This window comes from Anomaloglossus baeobatrachus, chromosome 4 (assembly GCF_048569485.1).
Source record: "Anomaloglossus baeobatrachus isolate aAnoBae1 chromosome 4, aAnoBae1.hap1, whole genome shotgun sequence".
Lineage (NCBI taxonomy): Eukaryota > Metazoa > Chordata > Amphibia > Anura > Aromobatidae > Anomaloglossus > Anomaloglossus baeobatrachus.
In genome coordinates, this window is record NC_134356.1 from 258911126 (window position 1) to 258935070 (window position 23945).

A 23945-nucleotide genomic window follows, 5' to 3' on the forward strand; every position below is an offset into this window, starting at 1 on the left:
CCTAGAACCTCTTTCCACCTAATAGAGTGTCTCATTGGTCTTCCCCTTGCTTTCCTTCTCTCTATGCTACTTTCTGTCCCCATTCAATGATTTTATGCATCTCATCACTGCTGCCCCTCCTGTACTTGGTACTTTCTGTGCTTCCCATCCTAGTTTCCAAAATTAAACTCTGCTACTTTTTGTGCCTACCCCTGCCATAGCTTTTAGTATTCTTCTCTCCAAACTTCTGCTACTGTGTCTCCATGAGCATTCCCCAGTAATTTGAGAATTGGGCCCCCAAAGGCCTAAAATCCTTTGCTGTATGGGGCTCAGGCATTTCTACTGACTGCTCTGATATGTCTTTAACTGTTATGCTTTGAATGTAATAATGGCAGGAGCATGGGTTATATTTGAGGGCAACATACGTCATACCCTATCTGAATAAATTCATATTTTAAAATCAGTCAACATGATTACATATAGACAAAAGAGATCAGCATCAAGGTACAATAAAATAACACAAAACCTTTATGTACATGTTTAGTCCAGCTGTAACATATTTCACATTTACTTAACTTGAACTGAAGTAATTTAGCTAGTATTAGGTAGCATATACCAAAAAATAGACAATTCAAGATTACATATTTTAGTCACAATGTTAGTTAATTAGAAGAGAGTACTTTATGTACATTCTTAAGTATATTATTTTCCAGTATTTAGTACATTTCATTTCAAATTTCTTTTAGATTGCGTTTTATTAAGGGAAAACACAGTAGAAATTGTCATTTTAAGTTACATAGTATTTTATCTGTTTTTAAAGCCATGTAAATATCTTATTTGTGGGTGATTTATGGAGTTAATATGCGGCTTTCTGACTTAAACAAGTCTGCCAACTGGTATACGAGGTAGACACAAAAATGCTTGTGGTGTTCTACTCAGGTTAATAGGATTTCCATCTAGTCTTATGTCTTCAAGAGATCTTCTGGCATATGACAAATCCTTCATTTTACAGAATGTATCTTCGTGCATTTCCTGAATGTTGTTATCCTAAAGCAATATGGAAAAATACATGAAATCTTGTTAATAATATTTTTACTTTTCATTAAAATTTTAAAAGAACAGTTAAATTTGTCCCCCAACATTTATTTTGGTCCATTTGATAATTTACTTCTTCACAACTAAGTTTCATTCTTACATTTTTTCCTCCTCATTATGGGTAGTTGTCTCAGATTCTGACAACCAGTTTGTAAATGCTCTACAACCGGCTGTGTGCACACGATGCGTTTTTTACCGCGGAAACGCTGCGTTTTGAACCGCAGCGTTTCAGTGGCAAATTGCATGCGGTCAGCTTTCCCAGCAAAGTGTATGGGAAAGCTGAAAAAGTGCACATGCTGCGTTTCTTTCCGCAGCGTTTTGGATGCCAAAAATCGGTGCGGAAAGAAAAGCAGCATGTCACTTCTTTTGTGCGTTGTGGCTGCGTTCTCTCCCCCATTGAAATCAATGATGTGGGGTCAGAACGCAGCTACACCGCATGGACCTGCTTTTTTGTTGCGGTCCGCGGCCTTTGTCGGCACGCCAGAACGCAGGCATTTACCTGGAAGTGAGGTCAAGAGGTTTCCTGTTGACCTCACTTCCTGGCAAAGCCCCCGGTGTCGCCAAAGTGCCCGCCCTGACCCCCGACCCCCCCTCCCGAAAATCCAACATGGCCGCGCGCACAGTAGCGCACCGGCCGCCCTGCTCCTATGATTTCTGTCGCATGTGCAATAACACATGCGACAGAAAACTGTTCCCCAGGCCCTGCCCGTTCACCCCCTATTCCCCCCGGTGTCATACATACCTGTCCGGTCGCAGCGCTGATCCCCCGCGGCCCCCTCCTCCTTCAGTGCACGCTGGCCGGTCACATGAGCAGAGCAGCTGACAGCCAGCACTGTGTTCAGTGTGAGCTGTGCTGGCTGCTCGCAGTCTGCAGCTGTGACCCGGGGAGAGTGGGTGCAGATTTTTGGCACCCACTCTCCTCAAATGGAGGGTCTGCCCTCCTAGAAAATGGGGGATACGTTTCCTGAACGTGCCCCCATATTCTAGAAGGTCCAGAGGCGACGTGGGACATCCATATGGATTTCTGCGGACCCATTTTTTTTTATTAAATTGGAGAACAAGGGAATGATTTGGGGAGTGTTTTTTCTAATAAAACATTTTTTGTTGTCTTTTTTTGCTTTTGTTTACTGTCAATTAGTTATGTCGGGTGTCTGATAGACGCCGTGACATCACTAATTGCTGGGCTTGATGCCAGGTGACATTACACATCTGGTATCAACCCCATTTATTACCCCGGTAGCCAACGCACCAGGGCGCGGGATGAGTTGGGGCGAAGCACCAGGATTGGCGCATCTAATGGATGCGCCACTTCTGGGGCGGCTGCGGCCTGCTATTTTTAGGCTGGGAAGAGTCCAATAACCATGGCTCTTCCCACCCTGAGAATACCAGACCCCAGCTGTCAGCTTCACCTTGGCTGGTGATCTAATTTGGGGGGACCCCACGTTATTTTTTTTTTTATTCTTTATTTATAAATAAAAAAAAAAACATGGGGAGCCCTCCAAATTGATCACCAGCCAAGATGAAGCTGCCAGCTGTGGTTTGCAGGCTACAGCTGTCTGCTTTACCCTGACTGGCTATCAAAAATAGGGGGGACCCCACGCCATTTTTTTCATTTTTTTATTTTTTTTTTTTATTGGATAAATACTAAGCTAGGCACCCTTTAGTGCCACATGAAAGGTACTAAAGGTGCCAGCTTAGAATATGCAGGCGGGGGTAGGACGTTCTATATATTTGACATCCCTTCATCCATTGACGCTTTTTAGGCTGTGTCCACAATCAGGGTTTGCAGCGTTATGGGCGCTGAGTGTTTTCCCTGCGTCCATAACGCTGCGTTGTGCAGTAGAAGCACAGTGGAAGGATTTTTGGAGATCCCATGCCCACTGTGCTTCTTTTCTCCGCAGCATAAACTGACCGGTAGCATGGCTTCCCGAGCCTCAGCATGTCAATTTATGCTGCGGAGACGAGAGTGTTCTCTGCAGGTAGCATAGAGCTCCACAGCAGCCTGAACCCAAATCGTGGGCATGGGCAGCTGCAGGAAGGCTGACACTGTACTAGACGCCGTGTCGCTGGATCATGGCCACATAGCCTTAGGCCCCTTTCACACGTCAGTGATTCTGGTACGTTTGTGCTTTTTTTTTAAACGTACCAGGATCACTGACATACGCAGACCCATTATAATGAATGGGTCTGCTCACACGTCAGTGATTTTTCACTGCACGTGTCTCCATGCGGCGTACCCGCGTGTGCGTGATTGCCGCACGGAGACATGTCCATTTTTTTCTGGCATCACTGATGTCCCACGGACCACGCAGTGGTGTGATCCGTGAAACACGTGCCAGAAAAAAACGTGCTTTTAAAATAAAAAACATTTTAACTCACCCGGTGTCCAGCGATGTCCTCTGCAGCCCGTGCAGCCTGCTGCTTCTGAGCCGGCTCATTATTGTCGCGCATATTCATGATGCACGACACAGCCGACCTGGAAGCAGCTGCTGCGGGGGTCAGCGCCGGCCGGATGCTGCACCGCGGGAGCGATCAGCACCATGGAGAGCGGGAGCGGGTGCAGGTGAGTTAATCTCTAAGTGCAATCACGGGCCACGGAGAACGGAGCCCGGATTGCACTTAGACAACCCACGTGTGCTGTGATTCACGGCACACGGAGGGACATGTGCGTGTTTTACACGCCAGTGAAAAACGTCAGTGTTTTTCACTGACGTGTGAAGCGGGCCTAAAAGTGAGAATATTATTGCTACAGCAACATTTTGGGTGAAGTAGCTGTGGATTCAAAATGCTTAATATACTCCTGAATAAAATCCTTGATGGGTGCAGATTCCAAAATGGGGTCACTTGTGGGGGTTTTCTGACGTATAGGTACCTAAGGGGCTTGGTGCGCGAAGTTTATTTCAACTTTTCCAAAATTCAAATGGTGCTCCTTCCATTCCAAGCCCTCCCATTTATCCAAACAGAATGTGGAGAAGGAAATGACATCACAGGTTTTTTTTTCCAAAGGTCTGTGTTCAACCAACTTTATTATCACTGACAAGTCTTAAAAAACGCACCTAAAAAAACGCATGAAAAACGCATGAAAAACGCATGCGTTTTCGATGCGTTGTTTCTCAAAAAGCATTGTTTACAATTCTCCCCTCTGCCAGAGGGTGCGTTTTTTTCCGCGCGGAAAAAAAAGCAACGTGTGCACATACGTGTGCAAACGTACCCTCATCCTTTTAATACCAAGATCTTTAGCATCAGAGATGCTTATTACAATATTTTGGGGTAGCTGTCAACTGCGAGGAAAGATACAGGTTAAGCGCGTCATCCCGCATTAAAGGACGAACATGGCCGATGATGGAAATATACGTCATCGGTCATGAAAGTGTTTATTTCACTGTATACTATATTTAAAAAAATATAAAGGTGTAAGTTATCTCACTTTTCCCAATTTAAAAATAAAGAAATTGAAAAAATTGAACGTCAAATCCATCAAAATCTAAAATAAAATAATCCATATGATCAATGCTGCAAAGAGAATAAAAATCAAAATGTCAAATTTTCAGGTTTATTAGTTGATGCACGTGACATGACCAAAAGTTGCCATAAAAAAATAAATCAAAATGTGATATATCCCCCTAAATGGTATAAAAAAAAAACAACAGCTTGCTATGCATAAAAACAAGCTCATGTTGTAGGCCCATTGAAGGAAAAATAAAGCTAAAATAAGTTACCGATCTCAGAAAATGGCAAAATTACTTAATATTTTTTTTGTACAAAGTTGTAAATTGTTTTTGACCATTAAAAAATAAAATAAAAACCTTATAACTTTGGTATTGCAGCAATTGAGGTTACAACAATTATGTTGCCAGGTAATTTTTCTTACACAATGAACTCCACAAAACTAAATCCCCAAGATAACAGCAAAATTGATTTTTTTTTTCACTATTTCATCCCACTTAAAATTTTATTTGCCTTTTTCAATACAATATATAGTGAATGATTTGGTTTATTTTGAAATTACAACTCATCCTGCAATAATCAAGCTTTCATTCATCTATGTTGGCACAATAATAAAAAAAAGCTCTTGAAAAAAAGATGAGAAAAATCACAAGCGCAAAAATGAAATTGGTTCTGGTGAGAAACTGCTTAAGAAAGGATGGGTTTCAAAAAAATGCAGTTTTGATACTATGTTTTATGCAGTTTTTAAAGCCAGAGTGAGAAGTGGATCCAAAAGGAATGACAAAATATAGACTACCAATTGTCTACTAGTGATGAGCGAGCACTGAAGTGCTCAAGTGCTTGTTACTTGAATCAAGCAGGTTGGTCACTTGGACAAGCTTCACCTGAGTAACAAGTATAACGGAAGTCAATGGTAAACTTGAGCAGTGGGAGGCCAGAAAAATCACTGGAATTTAATTTTCACATTTTTTACCTTATCTGGGTATGTGGTGTGTATGCCATGGTCAGACACCTACTGTTTAAATTATGAAGGAGGCATTCTGAAACTCACAAAGCATAAACGTGTGTCGCCCCTGCGTCAGCAGCCGGGCGGCTCGGATCCGGATCCGCGGTGGCTCGAGGGGCGTCTGGACCCAGGGGTCGTGCGGCCATTCAAATAAAGGGGATATTTACAGGGGGGGTGTATAGTTAAAGTTAGTAACGCCACCCGGGGTGTGTAGTAAGGTGGAGTACCACCGCTGCCGTTGGGGAGTACCCGGGGTGATGATAGGGGCAGCCAGGGGTTGCGACCCTCCACGGGTGGGGGGGATGCCCCGGGACTCGGTGATGGAATTGGGAAGTGCCGTTGGGGGTGAAAGGGTCAATTGTGTATTCACTCAGTCCATGAAGCTGACACCGACAACTTGGTAAACCAAAGTTCTGGATACCGCTGCCGCCGAGGGGAGCTAGTTTGGGTCCCGTTCTCACTGGTGTTGCCTGATGATCTGTGACCTTTTCCTTGGCACTCAGTTCTCTTGCTAGTTGGCCCCTGTAGTATAAAACTAGTCAGGTCCCACTCCCCAGTGTGGCTAACTGTGGGAGCTTGCTCTCAGGGTTCACGCTTGGGATTTTCTGGAAAGTTTTTGTAGAAAGTCCTATCCCCCTCATTGCTCTAGTACCCCGATTTTGAAGCGGGTGGAGAGCGGATCTTGAAGGCTCCGTTCTCGTTGGGTAAATTGTCAGGTTGCCTGAAGCTACTCCCTGACCTAGGGTCCACGTACCCCGTTGTGCCCTGGTCCCAGCCTGGTGATGGTACAAGGCTACCGGCTGTACTCCCCAACAGTTCTGTGCCCCTTGTCACGATCCCCTGTGACCGGGGGTCCAGCTCCTACTAGGCCCAGACCATCGTCTGCCACCTAGTTACTTCCAAGGAGCCCGGATCCTGACCTCCTCTCTTTCTCTCTCTCTCTCTCTCCTCTCTCACTTCCTACCCTTCACTGAACTACTCCTGACACTCCTGACCTCCCCTTACCAACCCCCCAAGTGGGCGACCCTATTCCACTCGGCCAGTGGTGCAGAGTGTTCCTAGGATTTTGATTGACTGCTGTTGGCAACACGATAAGTTGGGGACCCGTAACCAAGGAGGAGGTGGATATTGCACAGAAGGGTAGATTGCACAATACCCTGTGACTACCTGATAGGCCACGGTGTCAGAAGCACACAATGCAGTAAATGCAAAAATTAGAAGGAACAGGCACTTCGATACACCCTGTATTATACAGTACATAAAGAAGGGCTTCATACAAATTCTGTTAAAATGGTTAGCTAGTGGAATTCCTACACTCATAAAACCTATGCATTACGTGCAAAGGCTGCCAAAAATTAGAAGGAGGGACTTCAATACACCCTTACACCCTAGAAATTATGTAGAGTATGGCCTCAGAATAATTTTTTTGACCATTTGAAAAATATTCTGACTCCTACACTGGTGAAGCCTATGCACTAATTACAAGGCCTAGCACAAATTGAATGGTTGCTCATCAACAGATTGCCCCCGGAAAAAGCAGACAGGAAGTGTGTGTTGAGTCATTGTCAGTGGCCATTTTCTCAGAGACTCATCTCCATAGAGGTGCTAATGGATCTGGTAGGAGAGATGCTGAAGCCAGCGTCTCTTGATTCCACAGACCCAGAGGCGTTGAGTCTATCAGAAGAGAAAAGGCCTGAAGGAGACAGGTGGCAGAAGGCCATGTTTAGTATGTGGCCAGTTTCAGAGTGCCCTTACTCCTTAGAAGAAATTGGGGATAGTCGGTCTCCAAGGGGACTATAGTTGAAGGCGTAAGAGCCTTGTTCAGGAGGGACTGATAGGAAATCCCTCAAGGCCAGTTGCGCCTGGTCTTTAATTATATTTTTTTTTTCCTGTGGACTTTACCCAAATGGACCTTGCCCAAAATCCCATGGATTTTGCCTCTCCTTGACTGCCACTTTGTACTATGGACTGTTGCTGCGAGGGTGGGGGGATTAGAGTACCCTAGGCATCGTTGGCTTGAAGAACAAGTTTAGAAAGTCATACTGGGGACTATTGGTGTAAGGGCCTTGCTTTTAAGAACTTGAACTCCCTGTTTCGGGGTCCCAAGCAAGTGGAATAAGGTCATGATGACCCTGAGGAGAAGTAAACAAAACAACTACCTGCTGGAGAAGCAAAGAATCATTGTTTTTTCTGTGTGGTTTTAAGCTTTGGTCTCTTCCAGCTTGCTGCATGGTGGAGGATGACCATGATTAAAGAAGGGGAAATTGTAACGAGATGGACCAGAGGTTGTCCCCCCCCATAGACACTTATAGGAGGTCCTTAGATAGTTTACCATTATTAAGGACTGAGACTCCTATACTGGTAAAGCATATGTACTTTTTGCAAGGGCGGAGAAAAAATTAGAAGATGGCACTCCAATACACCAATACACCTTGGTATAGAAATAAAGGAGGACTTAAAAAAAATTCCCATTTGTAAGGGGTTGAACTCCTAGACTGGTAACGCCTATGCACTAGCTGCAAGGGCTGAAAATTTTAGAGATAGGCCTCTAAAATGTATGTAGTAGGGCACTATACACACCCTCGAAAAATTAACAGTGAGGGTCGCATCATGATCATGTTGAATGGTTGTGGAGAAGGAGGAGAAAGACACTAAAAAGAAAAAAAACAAGAACTATATACCCTTGTTTGGGTGGGAAAGGGTGCATGGGAATACACCAGAAAAAAAAGAAACATTTTAGTTTACTTTATGATCTACTGCTCTCATCTGTTGAGGTTGAGAAGTCTGGTCCAATCCAGGCCTTGTTCATTTTGATAAAAATCAGCCTGTCAGCGTCTCAGTTGATAGGCGGATGTACCTATCAGTTATTATGCCCCAGCAGCACTAGAAGCCCACTCTGCAAAATGCTAGTGGCAGGGCAGACAAGCACCTCCAAGGTGTAGAGTGACAGTTCATGCCACGTGTCCAAATAGGATATCCAATAGTTTTACAGCACAGAGGAATCATGGAGGGTGCTGGTGCAGATGGCTAGGTTCTCTTCACCATCTTCATAAACTTTTCCTTCCTTGTCAGGGTATCCTGCAAATCAGGGCCTGGGCACTGGAACGGTCTAATGAAACTGTCTCAAACCTTTGATAATGTTCACCTTCCTCTCTTGGACCTTGTATGTGTCTCCCTCCTCTCTCTTCCTTGGTTGTACAAAACACTATGGCTCTGCAGCATTGTCAGATGGGAATTTCTTCAACAAGTCTTCATCTATAAGCCTTTTGATATTGCATCAGTTTGCAGCCTTCTTCACCGCAGGAAGGAGATATGGAAAGTTCTCCTTGTAGCATGGGTCAATAATAGTGAACAACCAATAATCGATGTTAGCCAAATGCATATAACGAGAGGGTCACAGGTAAGGCAGCAGGACATAGTCTGCCATGTGCGCCAGACTTCCAACAGGCAAGATTTCCCCATCCTCAACAGTAGGATGACTTTCCAGCTCCTCCTCCTCCCTCTCCTCTTACTCCTCCTCCTCTTTAGCCCATCCATGCTGAAAAGACAAGAAGCTGGTGTTGGTAGCATCCTCTGTAGCGCAGACAATCATCGCCTGTTCCTTCTCTTCCTCCTCAGTCTCCTCCTCCTTATTATCACCCAAAAGATGCTGAGAAGATGAGATGAGGTTGGGATTGGTAATATAACCCTGTGTACTTTATTCCTCCATCTTCACGTGGTCTACATGCAAAGCTTCCTTTCCAAATGTGAGAAACGAGCGTTTCAGTAGACACACTCTCTGCTTATTCTTCTTGACCTTTCTGCTGCCTTTGACACTGTTGACCACCATCTCCTTCTCTCTATGCTCCATTCTATCGGCCTAAAGGACACTGTTATTTCCTGGTTCTCATCCTATCTTTCTGGCCGCTCATTCAGTGTATCATTTGCTGGCTCCACATCTTCTCCTCTTCCTCTCACTGTTGGGGTCCCTCAAGGTTCAGTCCTTGGCCCTCTTCTTTTCTCCCTCTACACTGCCCCAATTGGTCAGACCATCAGCAGATTTGGCTTTCAGTACCATCTTTATGCTGATGACACACAGCTATACACCTCCTCCCCTGAGCTCACCCCCGCTGTACTACAGAACACCAGTGACTGCCTGACTGCAGTTTGCAATGTCATGTCTGCTCTCTATCTGAAACTTAACCTTTTTAAAACTGAACTTCTTCTTTTCCCTCCATCTTCCAACTTTCCTCAACCTGACATCTCCCTCTCTGTGTGTGGCACAACGATAAGTCCTAGGCCGCAAGCCCGCTGCCTGGGGGTTATACTTGACACTGATCTCTCCTTCACCTTCCACATACAATCTCTTGCCCGCACTTGCCGCTTGCACCTCAAGAACATCTCTAGAATACGCCCCTTTCTCACTATGGAAACGACAAAAACCCTCACCGTGGCCCTGATCCACTCTCGCTTGGACTACTGTAACTCTCTATTAATTGGTCTCCCCCTAACTAGACTCTCTCCTCTACAGTCAATCCTTAATGCAGCAGCCAGGGTCACCTATCTGGCTAACCGCTACTCGGATGCCTCTGCTCTGTGCCAGTCATTGCACTGGCTGCCCATATATCATAGGATCCAATTCAAACTGCTTGTTCTCACCCACAAAGCTCTCCACAGTGCAGCACCCCCCTAAATCTCCAACCTCCTCTCTGTCTATCAGTCCACCCGTTCTCTACGCTCTGCAAGCGACTTTTGACTAACATCCACACTAATTCGAACCTCCCACTCCCGGATCCAAGACTTCTTCCGAGCTGCACCAACCCTCTGGAACGCTCTACCCCAAGAAGTTAGGACAAATCACAACTTACTCAGCTTCAGACGCACCCTAAAGACGCATCTTTTTAGGGCGGCCTATCACTCCCTAATCAGATTCGATTCACATAGTCCCTCTACAACCTCTCACAACATAGCTCCACATCAAACTCCATGGCACCCAAAGGCATCTCAAGGCTCGGGCCCACTGGTCCAGGAAACCATTATCCAGCCCCATTTCCGTGAGATGGTTGGATTGTCATTGTAAATAAGAACTTGAACCTTGCCTCTCCCCCCATCTCATTGTAGATTGTAAGCTCTCACGAGCAGGGTTGTATTTTTTTTTCCCTCTAAATATTGTATTTCTATAACTGTTACTTGTTTGTATATGATCCTCCTGAATTGTAAAGCGCTACGGAATATGTTGGCGCTATAGAAATAAAGATTATTATTATTACACAAAAGCAAGCTGATCATGCTAATTATGGCATAATTGCCGCCCACTATCTTGGATGATTTCTCAAATTTTTAGACAACAGCTCAGATGTCAGACATACATGGCTACATGTTTGTTCTTATGTTCAAAAGCTGACAGGAAAACCGACCGGCATTTTGTAGCTGGTATTCAACTACTGCCCTCTGCTTCTCACAAAGACTTGCTAATGTGACGTCCTGGCAAAACCAGGGTGTCACAGAGCCTGCAGAAATCCAGCAAAGTGCAGGCCATTCTCCTCCTTGGTAACTTGATCCCACAACAGTGCAGCAGGACAGACACCCCCCCAGTGTAAGAGCTAAACAGAGCAGCGGGGGAGGGGATGGAGCAGAGTGAGTGAGGAGAGTGAAGAGAGCAGACCAGGGGTTGGATAGCTCCTGGCTGCTGTAAGGAAGGGAAGTGTGAGGAAGGGGCCCGAGGTCACCGGGGCAGGGTAGTGGCCCGCCGGTATCAAGGGACGACCCGGATCACTGCAGGGGAGTGGGCTCCCCGTTCCCGACTGAGGAAGGAGAAAGAAGCGTCTGGCTGCAAAACAAGAACAGGATCCTGCTGTACTGTGTGTGGGACCCAAACACCCTCCGCACCGAAGGCTGCGGACTTCGGCAGTTTCTAGTTTACCAGTGACTCTGTGTGGTTTAATTGTGAGTACAGCAGTGCCATCAGGCACCGCACCGCAGCACTGCGCCCTGCAGCATCTCCCCCTACCTCCTACCGGGCCCCGGGACCAACAACCCTTACCTACGGAGAGGTCAACACCTAGCTGCTCCCCACCATCGCTCCCGGGAACCCCGTCACCAGCAGCGGTGGTGCCCACCATCACCACAATCCGTGGGTGACGTCACAAACTCTCTACATCCCAAAAGAAACCCAAGTCCCCTTTTCACTCGAGGGCAAGGAGCGCTGCTCGAGCCCCGGGTCCGGCCCACTCGAGCCATCGAGGAGAAGGCACCGGAACTGAGCACGATCTCCCAGAGCAGCCCCCACGATGGGGAAGCTGGCCCCCACCCCCGACACTAACATATGTAATGTTCAGTTCCACCGCATAGGCAGGTTGAAAACCAGTCGGTGAGCCTGCACTTACAAGAGCTGCTGCATTACTGCCAGACCAGCGGCAGCTGTAGGTTACTTGCGGAAATGGGTGCACATGCAGCAAACCTTGACAAGTAGCTTAGAAAAATCTGTGTAGGTTTTTAGAAAGTGCCTAACCACTCAGTTGAGAATGTGGACCAAGCATGATATGTTTGCGAGCTTGCCAAGTTTCAGAGACTCCACCTGGTTATGGCCATTATCACACATGACCTTGCCTAATTGGAGGTTCAGTGGTGAGAGCCACAGATCTGTCTGGTCTGTTAGAAGTTTTAACAACTTTACAGCAGTGTGCTGTTTATCATCTAAAGAACTGAGTTTCAGCAGAGACTGTTGTCACTTCACTGAGGCAGTGCTGCAGTGCATCCAGCTTGTGACTTAAATGGATGACAGTTTGGAGATGGAAGAGGAGGGAGTGCAGGAACTTGTATAGGAGGTGAGAGGAAACCTTGATGCAATAGGGCCTGCAAGGTTCAGAGTTGGTAGCACATACCTGCCTCCACGAGGTTCATCCAGTGTGCTGCCAGGGAAATGTAGTGTACCTGGCCACAAGCACTTGTCCATGTGTCTGTATTTAAGTGAACCTTCACAGTAACTGTGCTGGTCAGGGCAAGGGTGAGGTTAAGTGTAATGTACTTGTGTAAGGCGGGGATGGCACACCTGGAGAAATAGTGGTGGCTTGGGACAAAGTACCGATGGACGGCTGCTGCCATGAGGTTGCGGAAATCCTCAGTGTCCACAAGCCATAAAGGACAACATTATTAGGACAAGCAGTGGAAATGTGCACGTTTAGTGTTTGGACCTGCGGGTGGGAGGTTGGGTATTTCCACTTGTGCTCTAAGGCCTGTGGTAGAGATAGCTGAATGCTGCGCTGGGACAAAAACATAGACATGATTGCTGATAGTGGTTATGGTGGTTATAAATATGCAATAACAGGTGCAGGGTGGGAGGCACCAATATCTGTGTCCTGGACAGCAGTGCTCAGCATGTACCAGAGGGTAAGCACCACTGGCACCATCCACAGACACTGATTGTGGACCCAGTCACTCGGCCCACCTAGTCAGGTGCTTGGATGACATGTGCTTGAGCATGCGGGTATTGGTCAGGCTCCTGCTGATATTGGGATGACACAGGTTGCATATTATTGTTTTCTTATCGTTCCCACTGTCTGTAAAAAATTGCTACCCCTCCCATGTTGCGCTGATGTGCTTGCTCTGAATGCTATCTTGCAGGTTGGGTTGGTCACTTCATCGTCCACCACCTTGTTTTCCACTTCTTTTCTCTGGTCTTCTTCCTTACTTGTTGACTTAACAACATGACTTTGTTGGCAACTGTGTGTCATCATTATCCATCTCTTGAGACAGTAATTGCTGTCCCCCACTGTCATCTTCTTGTGACTGTGGTTGTTCAAATATTTGGGCATCACCACACAGGATCTCATCATGTCCCTCTTGAATCATGAATGGTGAGAAACCAGAAGAAGCCATAAATGGAAAGTTAAAGAACTCCTCAGAGTGTCCAAGTGTGAGATTGTTTGACTCGCCATGGTTAGAGATAGAAGGATCAGTGTTAGGGTTATTTAACCCAGACGTTTGGCTAGGGAGACTGGACCATATGAAAGACAGGGTGATACTGGGAAACAGAATAGAAGCATTGTTTGCTATCCGACCGATCACCTGTTCACACTGTATTGGCTTCATCAATGGTGTCCTGCGCCCCCCTACAAATTGGGACATGAAGATAAGTGTAGATGATGACTGTGTTTGTTGTGCTCCTGCAGGAGGCACAGTTGGCCCACGACCTCTGAGTGCACTATTATCAGCAGGATTTTCACTTCTCCATCTCTTACCGCATGCCTTGCACACGTTAAATTAGGTATAAAGCAAACAGCAGTATTATAAAAGAATAGAATAATTTTAATTAGCTCTGAAAAGGACTTTTTGGTTTCTAAGTGGCAGCAGCAAGGACTGTAAGGCAATCATTTCTGCCTAGATGCATCTAATATACTAATCCCTACACTAATTGCAACTAAAAGTGGTATTATTAGAGGGTAGAATATATTTGAATTAGCCCTGAAAAATACTTTTGTGTTAACCTAGCAGCAGCAAGGAATGTTAGGCAGTAAGCCTTCCTAGATTCTGCTAATACACTATCCCTATCATGCAGCTCTCCCTAAACTAATTTCAGCTAAGAGTGATATTATTAGAGCAAGACATATATTTAAATTAGCCCTGCATAGGACTTTTGGGTTAACATAGCAGCAGCAAGGAATGTAAGACAATAATCCTTTACTAGAGGCCTCTAATACACTATTCCTTCTCCAGGAGCTCCCTCTGTACTAATTGCAGCTAAGAGTGGTACTACTAGAGAATAGAATGTATTTGAATTAGTCCTGAAAATGACTTTTCAGTTAATGTAGCAGCACCAAGGAATGTAAGACAATAATCTCTTCCTAGATACCTCAACTGCACTATCGCTTCTCCAGCAGCTCTTGCTACATTATTTCTGGGGTACAGTGCACCAAGCATGGCGTCACTGCATCTTATATAGACTTGATGGTGATATGTGTCTAGCCAATCACACGGCTACGTCATTATCGTGATTGGTATGCAATCCTCGCATGTATAGTGGCTGAAAAAAGCTGGAAAACATGCGGGGTGGGAAATTGAGCATGGCACCTGAGCACCAGGATACTTAAACGAGGACTGAGCACGTCGAGCACCCCGATACTCGATCGAGTACTGAACAATGCCGTGCGTGATCGCTTATCACTATTATCTACTTTTTTCACTATTATCTACTCCTGTGTTTGGTTCAAGAAACCTGCATATTTGGTTTCAGTTCTATTAAGATATCACTTACCAGAGTATAGTTCTCTGTAGTGTCCATGTTCAATCTATCAAAGTTGATATAATGCTCCTTCAAATAAATAAAATGAATGATTGATTGTACATATGCATATTTGCTTACTTACCTGAAGATGAAGAGCCTGCAAGTTATCAGGAAGAGGTAATGGGATATGGTCTAAGTTGTTGTCATTCAAGTATAAAATGCGTAGATCTTGCAAGTCCTAAAAGTGAAAAGAAATTAATTTTCCTAATTGAAACACATTTTTCATTTTCACAATCATTGACAAAGAGTTTAAATTAAATAATACAACATATGATTGCAAAATTTCACAGTAATCTTGTGACATTGTTTGTCATGTGAGTACTGTAGTCCATCAGCATTCATTGATTTGCGGCAGCCTTTACATTCCCATTAGACAGAACTGTTCCCATTTTGGCAGGATCAGCCAACACTCTTATGTGTATGGGAGCCCACATATTCCCTTCTAAAAGATTATGTTAAGGGAGAGAGGGATCCTGTCTGTTGAATTTCAAAAACCAATCCATTTTTTTGGCATTGAGATAAGCCTTTAGAGTTTTTTTAAAGAGTACACAAGAACTCTCAGTTGAGCCGTGCATTTCAGTGTATGGGAGAAACAGGATGTATAGCTGTTAACGGAGGCTTAAGGCCCAGTCACACACAGCGATCCCGACGATATGACCTGATAAGGATCACTGGTAAGTCACTGCGAGGTCGCTGGTGAGATATCACACAGTCAGACCTTACCAACGGCGTGGTAATGATGAGCAACCTGTATAACGATCTTGGCGGTCGTTGGGACCCTGTCACACAGCAACTAGTATGACGATTCAGACCTCGAATAGGGGCGTAGTGTTTGAAGATGTGAGACACGTAGGCGTGCATATGCGTTGCCTTTTCAGCGCCCCACAGCTCTGATTGTACATATAGAAGAACGGCACTATGGGTGTTTGCTCATGCTAGTATGAGGACATATAGAAGAACGGCACTATAAATGGCACTATAGGTGTAAAAAATGCTAAAATGCTATAATAGCAAGTAGGTGTCCTATGAATGAAAATGGGAACAATTTTGAGACCCCCAAAAGATGCCTACCGTGTCCAGGGAGTATAGCTGTCTGAAGAATCAGTGAAATCTGGGTGGAATTGCAACTACGATCCGAAAAACAGCACTCAACCGGGAACAAATAAACCTGGGATTAATGAATCCGGGTATAGTTGCAACTACGATCCGAAAGGCAAGCTGCCCAATCACAACGAAGTAGCGGCCATTAATCGGTACTGAAGGGTTGTGGAAAATGGGATGCACAATGCACGCTTATGTGTCTGAGTTCGCAGTTGTCAACGAGGTTGTTAGGAGGTCGTTGGTAGGTGTCAAACACAGCAATGCGTTTTGCCCAGCATGACATCACCTTTGAAGAAAATGGTCCGGACCATTCGGCAATCACTAGTGATCTCACAGCAGGGGCCTAATTGCTGGTAGGTGTCACACATAACGAGATCGCTGGCGAGATCGTTGCTACGTCACAGAAACTGTGACTCAGCAACGATCTCGTTAGCGATCTTGTGTGTGTGACGGGGCCTTTAGGTCTCCTCCAAGGTGAAATAAATCAGTGATGTACAGTACATAATATTTTTTTAATTTCAATAGCAGTTAAAGGGAATCTGTCACAAGGTTTTGCTACCTCATCTGAGAGAAACATTATGCAGGAAAACAAACCATCATTCCAATAATATATCACTTAGTTTACTGGGTGCAACAATTGTGACATAATTTGAATAATTAGATGTAGCATGTAGCAGAGCTCAGAAAACTAATCCCGCCTACACACCATATCTTTGAACGTACAACGTCTATTGACTGTGAGCTGCTTATACAAGGAGAGGACCATGATCGGACAACTGCTCATGAGCCCTGAAGTCCAGGCAGTGATAATCCCATGGTGATAAAATCTTTATTGTAAGGAAACAACAGCACAGAGACTAATAAGTGACACATTGCTGAATTCAATGTTTAAACCCCTATCTTTTGCTGTCCACAAATTACATGGCAAAAACCTCCTGACAGATTCCCTTTAAGGGATTTATTTTCCCAAACAAATTAGATATTTTAACCTATAGTAAATGGCCTAATTTGGTGCATTTTTAATTAACTCATGCATATCAGTCAAATGTTTACCAAAGAGATACTCCTACTAATAAAAATGTAAAATTCATATAAGTTGAGGTAAATTCAAAATATTTATCAAAACATTGACCCCAATTGTAGTGTGAACTTAGCCTGTTCTTGATTGACTCCATCTACATACTTTGAATGCCTCCTGTTTAATTCCTTTGCGTCCAAGTCTATTCTTGCTGACATCAATGAAGTTCAGAGAGTTTGGAAGTTCTGGAAGCTGCCTTATCCTATTATCCAAAAGTGAGAGCTCATTAAGCTGTGACAGGCTCCTAAATGCATCTTCATCAATTTCTGATATGATATTTGATGTCAGATCAATCTTCTGTAATTTGCCTGAAAGATGTAAAATACTTAGTTATGACTGAAGTAAAAAGAAATTTCTACACAGAGCTTCTTAATTAGAAATTATATTTGTAACACAGAAAAATCAGAAGGATAAAAATATACAATTAATATTCAGTTGTAACATTTCTTAACTTAAAGCACCTTAACAGGATGAACAAAGACATCTTAATGTAGAAAATTGAAACTTTACACCTCGTGTTCAATGGCTCACGTTGTGTTAGGCTTGGCTCTCATGAATTTTTTTGGGAAGCGGAAAAAAACAATACTGGTTTTTAAAATACATTTTAGGGAATACTACTTTTTTGGTGTTTCTTTTTTCTACACTGTGTTTTGCAGCCCTTTGACTTAACAGTCTAAAGTTAGAAGGGGATAATATAAGGAATATGCATAAAAAATCAATGTCACTTATTTTTTTTCTCAGTGAGGTTTTAAAAAAACTCATTAATAAAAAAATAATAAAAAAAAATTGTAAAAACAACAAAGTTAATTTTCCATTTTTATTGGGAGTATATGAAGAGTATTTAGAGGGGTGGCTCACCCATATTTATTATTTGCTACATCGATATTATGTTGAGAAACAATGTTTCTCTCAAATACCTTATGTTGGCAATAGTGCCTGTGAGAGGTGCTATTGCGGACCGTGATGCAGATAAACTGTCTTTATAGAGAGAACTGTAACATTCTCACGGAGTTTCTGGTGGAGGATTTTGAAGTAGAACCAAAATCGTCTTCAAAACCACCTTAAAGAAGTGGTTCACCCATATTTATTATTTGCTAGATCGATATTAGGTTGAGAAACAATATTTCTCTCAAGTATGTTATGTTGCCAATAGTGCCTGTTACCGACACTATTGCGGACTGCTGATCCCCATCGCTTGATCTCCGGGCTCCGTGACCTCATGGATCCGGTGATGTCATGTCAACTTGCTGATCACGTGACATAACCGTGCCCAGCCCCAGTCTTCCTGAGTCACTGGGCTGTGGGCAGTGTGTCACCACTCGTCACAGCTCAGCTTGTCTCCTGCTTGCAGCACTTTGCTGTGAGGGAGGATGGAGCGGGGAGCTGATGGGCTGTCACGCTGGGCTATGATGAGCGGTGAAACACTGCCCACAGCTCAGTGACTCAGGAAGACTGGGGCCGGCCACGGTGATATCACGTGATTAGGAACTTGACGTGACATCACCGGATCCCCAAGGTCACGAAGCCCGGGGGTCAGGCGATGTCGAACAGCAGTCCTCAATAGCGCCACTCACAGGCACTATTGGCAGCATAAGGTATTTGAGAGTTACATTGTTTCTCAACCTAATATCGATCTAGCAAATAATAAATATGGGTGAACCACTTCTTTAAGGTGGTTTTGAAGACGATTTTGGTTCTACTTCAAAATCCTCCACCAAAAACTCCATGAGAATGTTACAGGTATCTCTATAAAGACAGTTTATCTGCATCACGGTACAGAAAACATTCGTTAGGTTAAAAACGGCTTTCATAACTGATAATTACACTGCACTGGCCTGCAAAATGTTCATTTTTTTGTTTTAAATGTATGAAATAGGCTGTTTCTTATGGTAATTGGTGCCCTGATTCCATATCTACTTTTAAAACTTTTATATTGGGCAGGAATTTTGAATAGCATGTGCTTACATTGTTTTTATGTTTTTATTTTTAACAGAATTTTCTTTTTTACAAACTTTCTTTTTTTTACCTATTTTTTTTTTTTTTAAAAAAATTCTTGAAGATTTAGCTGCAGGTGCATCCCTTTTTAGTCTTCAACAGTAGTTTGCAAGCATTTTTGGGCTCAATTTCCCTGTATAACGGCCTTCAAGTAGTGCAATGTATTGATGAAACTGCTTCCCGTGCATCCGATCCCCATGCTCATCACTGACATCTCCAAGGTTATTGGGGAAAAAATGTCAATGGGAGTCCAGGAAATGTATCTTGAGAGCCAGATTGCTTCCCAAGTCTTTGTAGAATTGTAATAACTCGATCACAAGATTTCTATAGGTTGATGCTTTATGGTTGCCAAGGAAGTTTATCACTACATTTTTGAATGACTCCCCACATCGGTGCCTTAGTCTTGCTTAATTTTGTATCAAGATCAGTTTCTTTCGTAATTTCCCTTATTTGTGGCCCCACAAATATTACTTCCTTGATATTAATCTTATAATTTGGGGAAATGTATTTCTGAGGTATGCAAAACCCTCAGTATCCATCGCTTTGACAAAATTCTAGATCAGCCCACGTTTTTTGTGAAATGCTTTTTGTGGTCTCTGCTGTCCCATTCACAAAGAAAACAAAACTTTACACCAAGGCTATTTATCTTCAGATTACCACAAATTTACCACTTGTAGTTTTCGGAACGGATTTTTGATGGTAAAAGACACACATTTTGATATGTTTCTTTCAGACTTGTTGCAGGTAGCGTTCAAAACGCGTAGCCGCACATGGGCTCCCTACTTTGCCCCTTTTAATGACAAGTATTTAATACGTCCTTTAAAATAAAGCTTGCACAAGATTTTGTATTATTCCGGAAGCTGGATTATTTTTTTCTTCTATTGGATCCCTGCACTACCAGAGTGTTATCCTTGCATGCCGGACCTTGCCACAGCTGAGCTGGATCACCTTCTTTCCCTTCTGATAAGCAAGAGAGAGTTTAGATGGCTTTTCATTTCCATTATACAGAAGTATTGCTTTTAAACTTTCTGGAGGCCTTGCTCTTGTCCCATTGTATCTAACAGGGTTTGCAGTAAACTAGGTCACCTTTCATTGAAAATAAGTGTTCAAGCTCCTCATATCTACGGTGAAAAGAACATATTTTGGTTCCCTGCTCCAGCAAGTGCCAGCCTTTGAGCCTCAAAGCCAAAAGGTCTGGCTGACTTTTTGATAGGTTTAGATCACAAACTAAATAATTTAGATCAACCTGGTTTAGTTTGTTAGACTCTGCAGACTTATGACCTAGAATATCAGGATCTTCTCGATTAGTCTCTTTTTCAAAGAAAATCAGCATCAGCTTCTTCTTCAGTATTTAAGGTCCAAGATCTTGGTGGAGTGGGGACTCCACAGCTCTGAGCTATGTGAGACCAGACAAATTGCTGAAGAAATGTTTGGATGTGTCAATGAACCTCTTAACTTGTTATTCCATCAATCTTTGTCATACAGAAATGGCAATCTGTAGAATGGTCTCTTGGCTCTCTTTATACCTTTGGAACAGCAAATGCCATGCACCGTGGTTTACCATTGAACAAACTTTGGAGAAGTATAACACAAGATGAGCAACAAATATGGGTGGCTCAAACTTTGTCTTGATCTCCAATTTTTCACTGAAAATATAGGAAATAATTTTTCTTTACCAAACGGCGTTTTTCTTCTCTGTGATTTTAAAGACACTTGACCACAAATATAGCAAACGTTGTTTCGATAATTTAAACAAATGCACAACATGTTTGACAAAATGTCCTACAGCACAAGAAAAACAACAGAATTAAAATTAAGTTTATCGCAGCAATAGTTTAAAGTAAAAGAAAAAAGCATAAAAATACAACTGATATTCACAAAGGACTGTGAGATAATGAAGAATTTTAAATGTAAGCTGTGAAAAATGAAAGCTCGCATATCCCTAAGATATCTTGGGAAAAAACAGAAGCTCTGTTACCGAAGTATGGAAACAAAGCAATTTCATAAGAACAATGTAAAGATATAATATATATAATTTGTAACCAATTTTTTTGTCTCAGTGGCTCTAAAATGAAGAAATGAGAAAAGAAAGAATTTTTCAATTGGTCTTAACCACTATGGTACACAAGCCAATTTTTATTTCTGCTTTCTTTTATTCTCTTTGTCTTCCAAGAGGCACTCTAGCTTTATTTTTATGACAACATAGCTGGATAAGGGTTTGTTTTTTGTGGGATGAGTTGTGATGTTGAATGTTGATATTTAGTTTACCAAATAATGTACTTAAATAGGTTTTCTTTTACTTATTGATGGACCATGCTTAGCTATCAATATCTCCAATACAATGTACAAATTCCATATCTATCAGCAATGCAAGCAATGTAAGGAGACTGCACAACTCTATACACTGTGAAGTGTCCATTGAAGTCCCAGACTGCCATGACAATCCATAGGCATGGGGAGAATGGGATAACAATTCCAATGCTTTAGTCATTATTAACAGTCTAGGCATAAATAGAACTGATCTAAAAGGTTAACGGGAACCTGTCACCATTTTTTTCACTATTAAACTAAAAGTATCACCTTCTGCAGCTCCTAGGCTGCATTCTATGAAGGTGCACCTTGTTCCCTGACTCCCCTTGCAGATCCCAAATATAATTTTATAAAAGCTGAATGCCATGTATGCTAATTACCTGTGTGGCTCAGATGGGCGTGCTCATTTTCTGCTCCTGTCCCCCCTCCTGCCACTGATCGCCATCCTCCTTTCTTGATTGACATGATGACGCTTCCATGGTCATCCACGCTGCACTTTCAAATCTCACGTCTGTGCAGTCATGTCTGCTCGCGCAGGCACAGTTTGCTTTGCCATATCGCGGGCAGAGCAGAAAACATAGCTGCCCTCGCGCGCAGGTGAACTATTTGCACAGGCGCGAGATTATTGTCAGCGCTGTGCATGGCGTCACTGCGTCATCCTCGTACTCAATCTAATCCTCGTGCCTGCGCATTTAGCTCACCGGCGCGCCGAAGGGCAGCTATATTTTTCTGCTCTGCCCGAGATATAGCAGAGCGAACTGCGCTTGCATGAGCAGACATAACTGCACAGGCGCGAGATTTGAAAGTGCTACGTAGATGATGTCGGAGGCGTCATCATGTCAATCAAGAATGGAGGACGGCGACCAGCGGCAGGAGGGGAGACTGGAGCCAAAAAAGAGCACGCCCATCTGAGCCACACAGGTAATTAGCATACGTGGCGTTCAGCTTTTATAAAGTTATATTTGGGGTCTGCAAGGGGAGTTAGGGCACAAGGTGCACCTTCATAGAATGCAGCCCAGGAGCTGTAGAAGGTAATACTTATAGTTTAATAGTGAAGAAACTGGTGACAGATTCCCTTTAAACTGCTGCAATCTGGACTTAGCTTTTGTGACGCCCTGGACTAGCCAGGTAGTCACAGACATTACACCACACACACCCCCTTCCCTGGATAGTCACACCAGTCAGACAAAAACCCTTGTTGCCTCCCTCCAGGGTCTGATGTCAACACCAGGTGGGGCGGAGCCAGGCAGTTGGCCCCACCCACCGAGGAGTTCACAGGTCTGGAGGCGGGAAAAGTGACAGTTTTGTGTAGACAGTAAAAGTGAGAGGTCAGAAACTGTCGGTGTCTGGGTAGGGGCCCAGACACAACCAGCAAGGTTGGCAGATGGTGGTGGCCGTCTGCAGGAGTTAGTGGATCTCTGTGGAACCGTAGGACCGGGGTCGGGCGGCGGCCCGCCGGTACCGAACCGGGGAGTGGAGTGAAGCTAAGCACACAGGCAGGGCCATCGGACCCCGACTAGGCTTGGAGCCACCGATAATGGTCAAATCCAAGTGTGACCGGAACCCCAGGGGTTTCCCAACAACCAAGACCCGACAGAAGGCAACAGTCCACACCGTGAGGATATACAGCCACCGCCATAGGCTAGAGATCCAACGGCCAGCGCCTGCGGGCAAAACGGGCTCCTTCGGTACCTATACACCGGGGAGCGGACTACCGGTGGGCAACCACAGGAGTCAGAACATTCTAACAGGTGCAGGGAAAGACAGCCACCATCACACTGTCCGGGGAGAGCACAAACACTGCAGCCGGCTGCGGAACCCGTCCATCCAGCTGTTTGGTTTACCAGAGACTCTGTCATTGACTGCCTGAGTGAGTACACCAGTGCCATCCGGCACCGCGCCGCGCTGCCCCTGCATCCCAGCCATCCAGCCTCCCCATTACACCACCGGGCCCCGGGACCACCAACCCCTACAAACGGAGGGGACAACATCCTAGCTGCTCCCTACCATCGCTCCCGGGATCCCCGTCACCAGCAGCGGTGGTGCCCTTTATCACCATGACCCGTGGGTGGCGTCACGAACTATCTCCCTAAACAAACCAACCCTTTTCACTCGTGGACGAGGAGTGCTGCTCGAGTCCCCGGGTCCGGCCCACCGCTCGAGCCACCGAGCAGCAGCAGAAGCCCCGGACCCAAGCGTGGCGAGCGCATCCCCTCTGCCCGCGACACTTTTACCCCAGCAATTACAAGCGAGTGTAAAGTGTATAGCACATCTAGCACTCGCCTCTTATAGAATAAGGCTATGTGCGCACGTTGCGTTCAGTAACTTGCAGAAATGAACGCAACCTCTGGCAGAATTTATCATTGTCAAATTTGATTTTGACCACATAAACGCAGGAAATACACAAGCGTTTTTATAGCGTTTTTGTCGCGTTTTGGCAGTGCTTAAATTGAGATATGTTTTCAATACAAATACACAACTAAATAAAGTTTGAGCATTCAAACAGCAGGAAAAAAATGAAAAAAAAAAATAAAAATATTAAAGACCTTTAAATCATACACTATAATGATAATTTACCGAAAATGATTAGTGCGATTTAATAATTATGTTCAAAATAAAGTAAAAGTATTGTTTGACTCATTTTTTAAGGTCGGGATGGATGTGAGGGCAAA

The 23945-nt window shown here is 44.2% G+C and overlaps 1 protein-coding gene across 1 annotated transcript in view; it reads right to left on the reverse strand.

The window, feature by feature from the left end:
• Positions 1-478: 478 nt before the first annotated feature.
• Positions 479-23945, reverse strand: part of EPYC (epiphycan) — a 112557-nt gene continuing 89090 nt past the window's right edge. The window contains exons 5-7 of the mRNA XM_075342434.1: positions 17074-17276; positions 14872-14967; positions 479-1026 (exon numbers count right to left, since the gene is read on the reverse strand). Coding sequence (XP_075198549.1) covers positions 856-1026; positions 14872-14967; positions 17074-17276 — 470 coding nt within the window. The 3' untranslated portion in view covers positions 479-855. The remainder of the gene's footprint in view (positions 1027-14871; positions 14968-17073; positions 17277-23945) is intronic.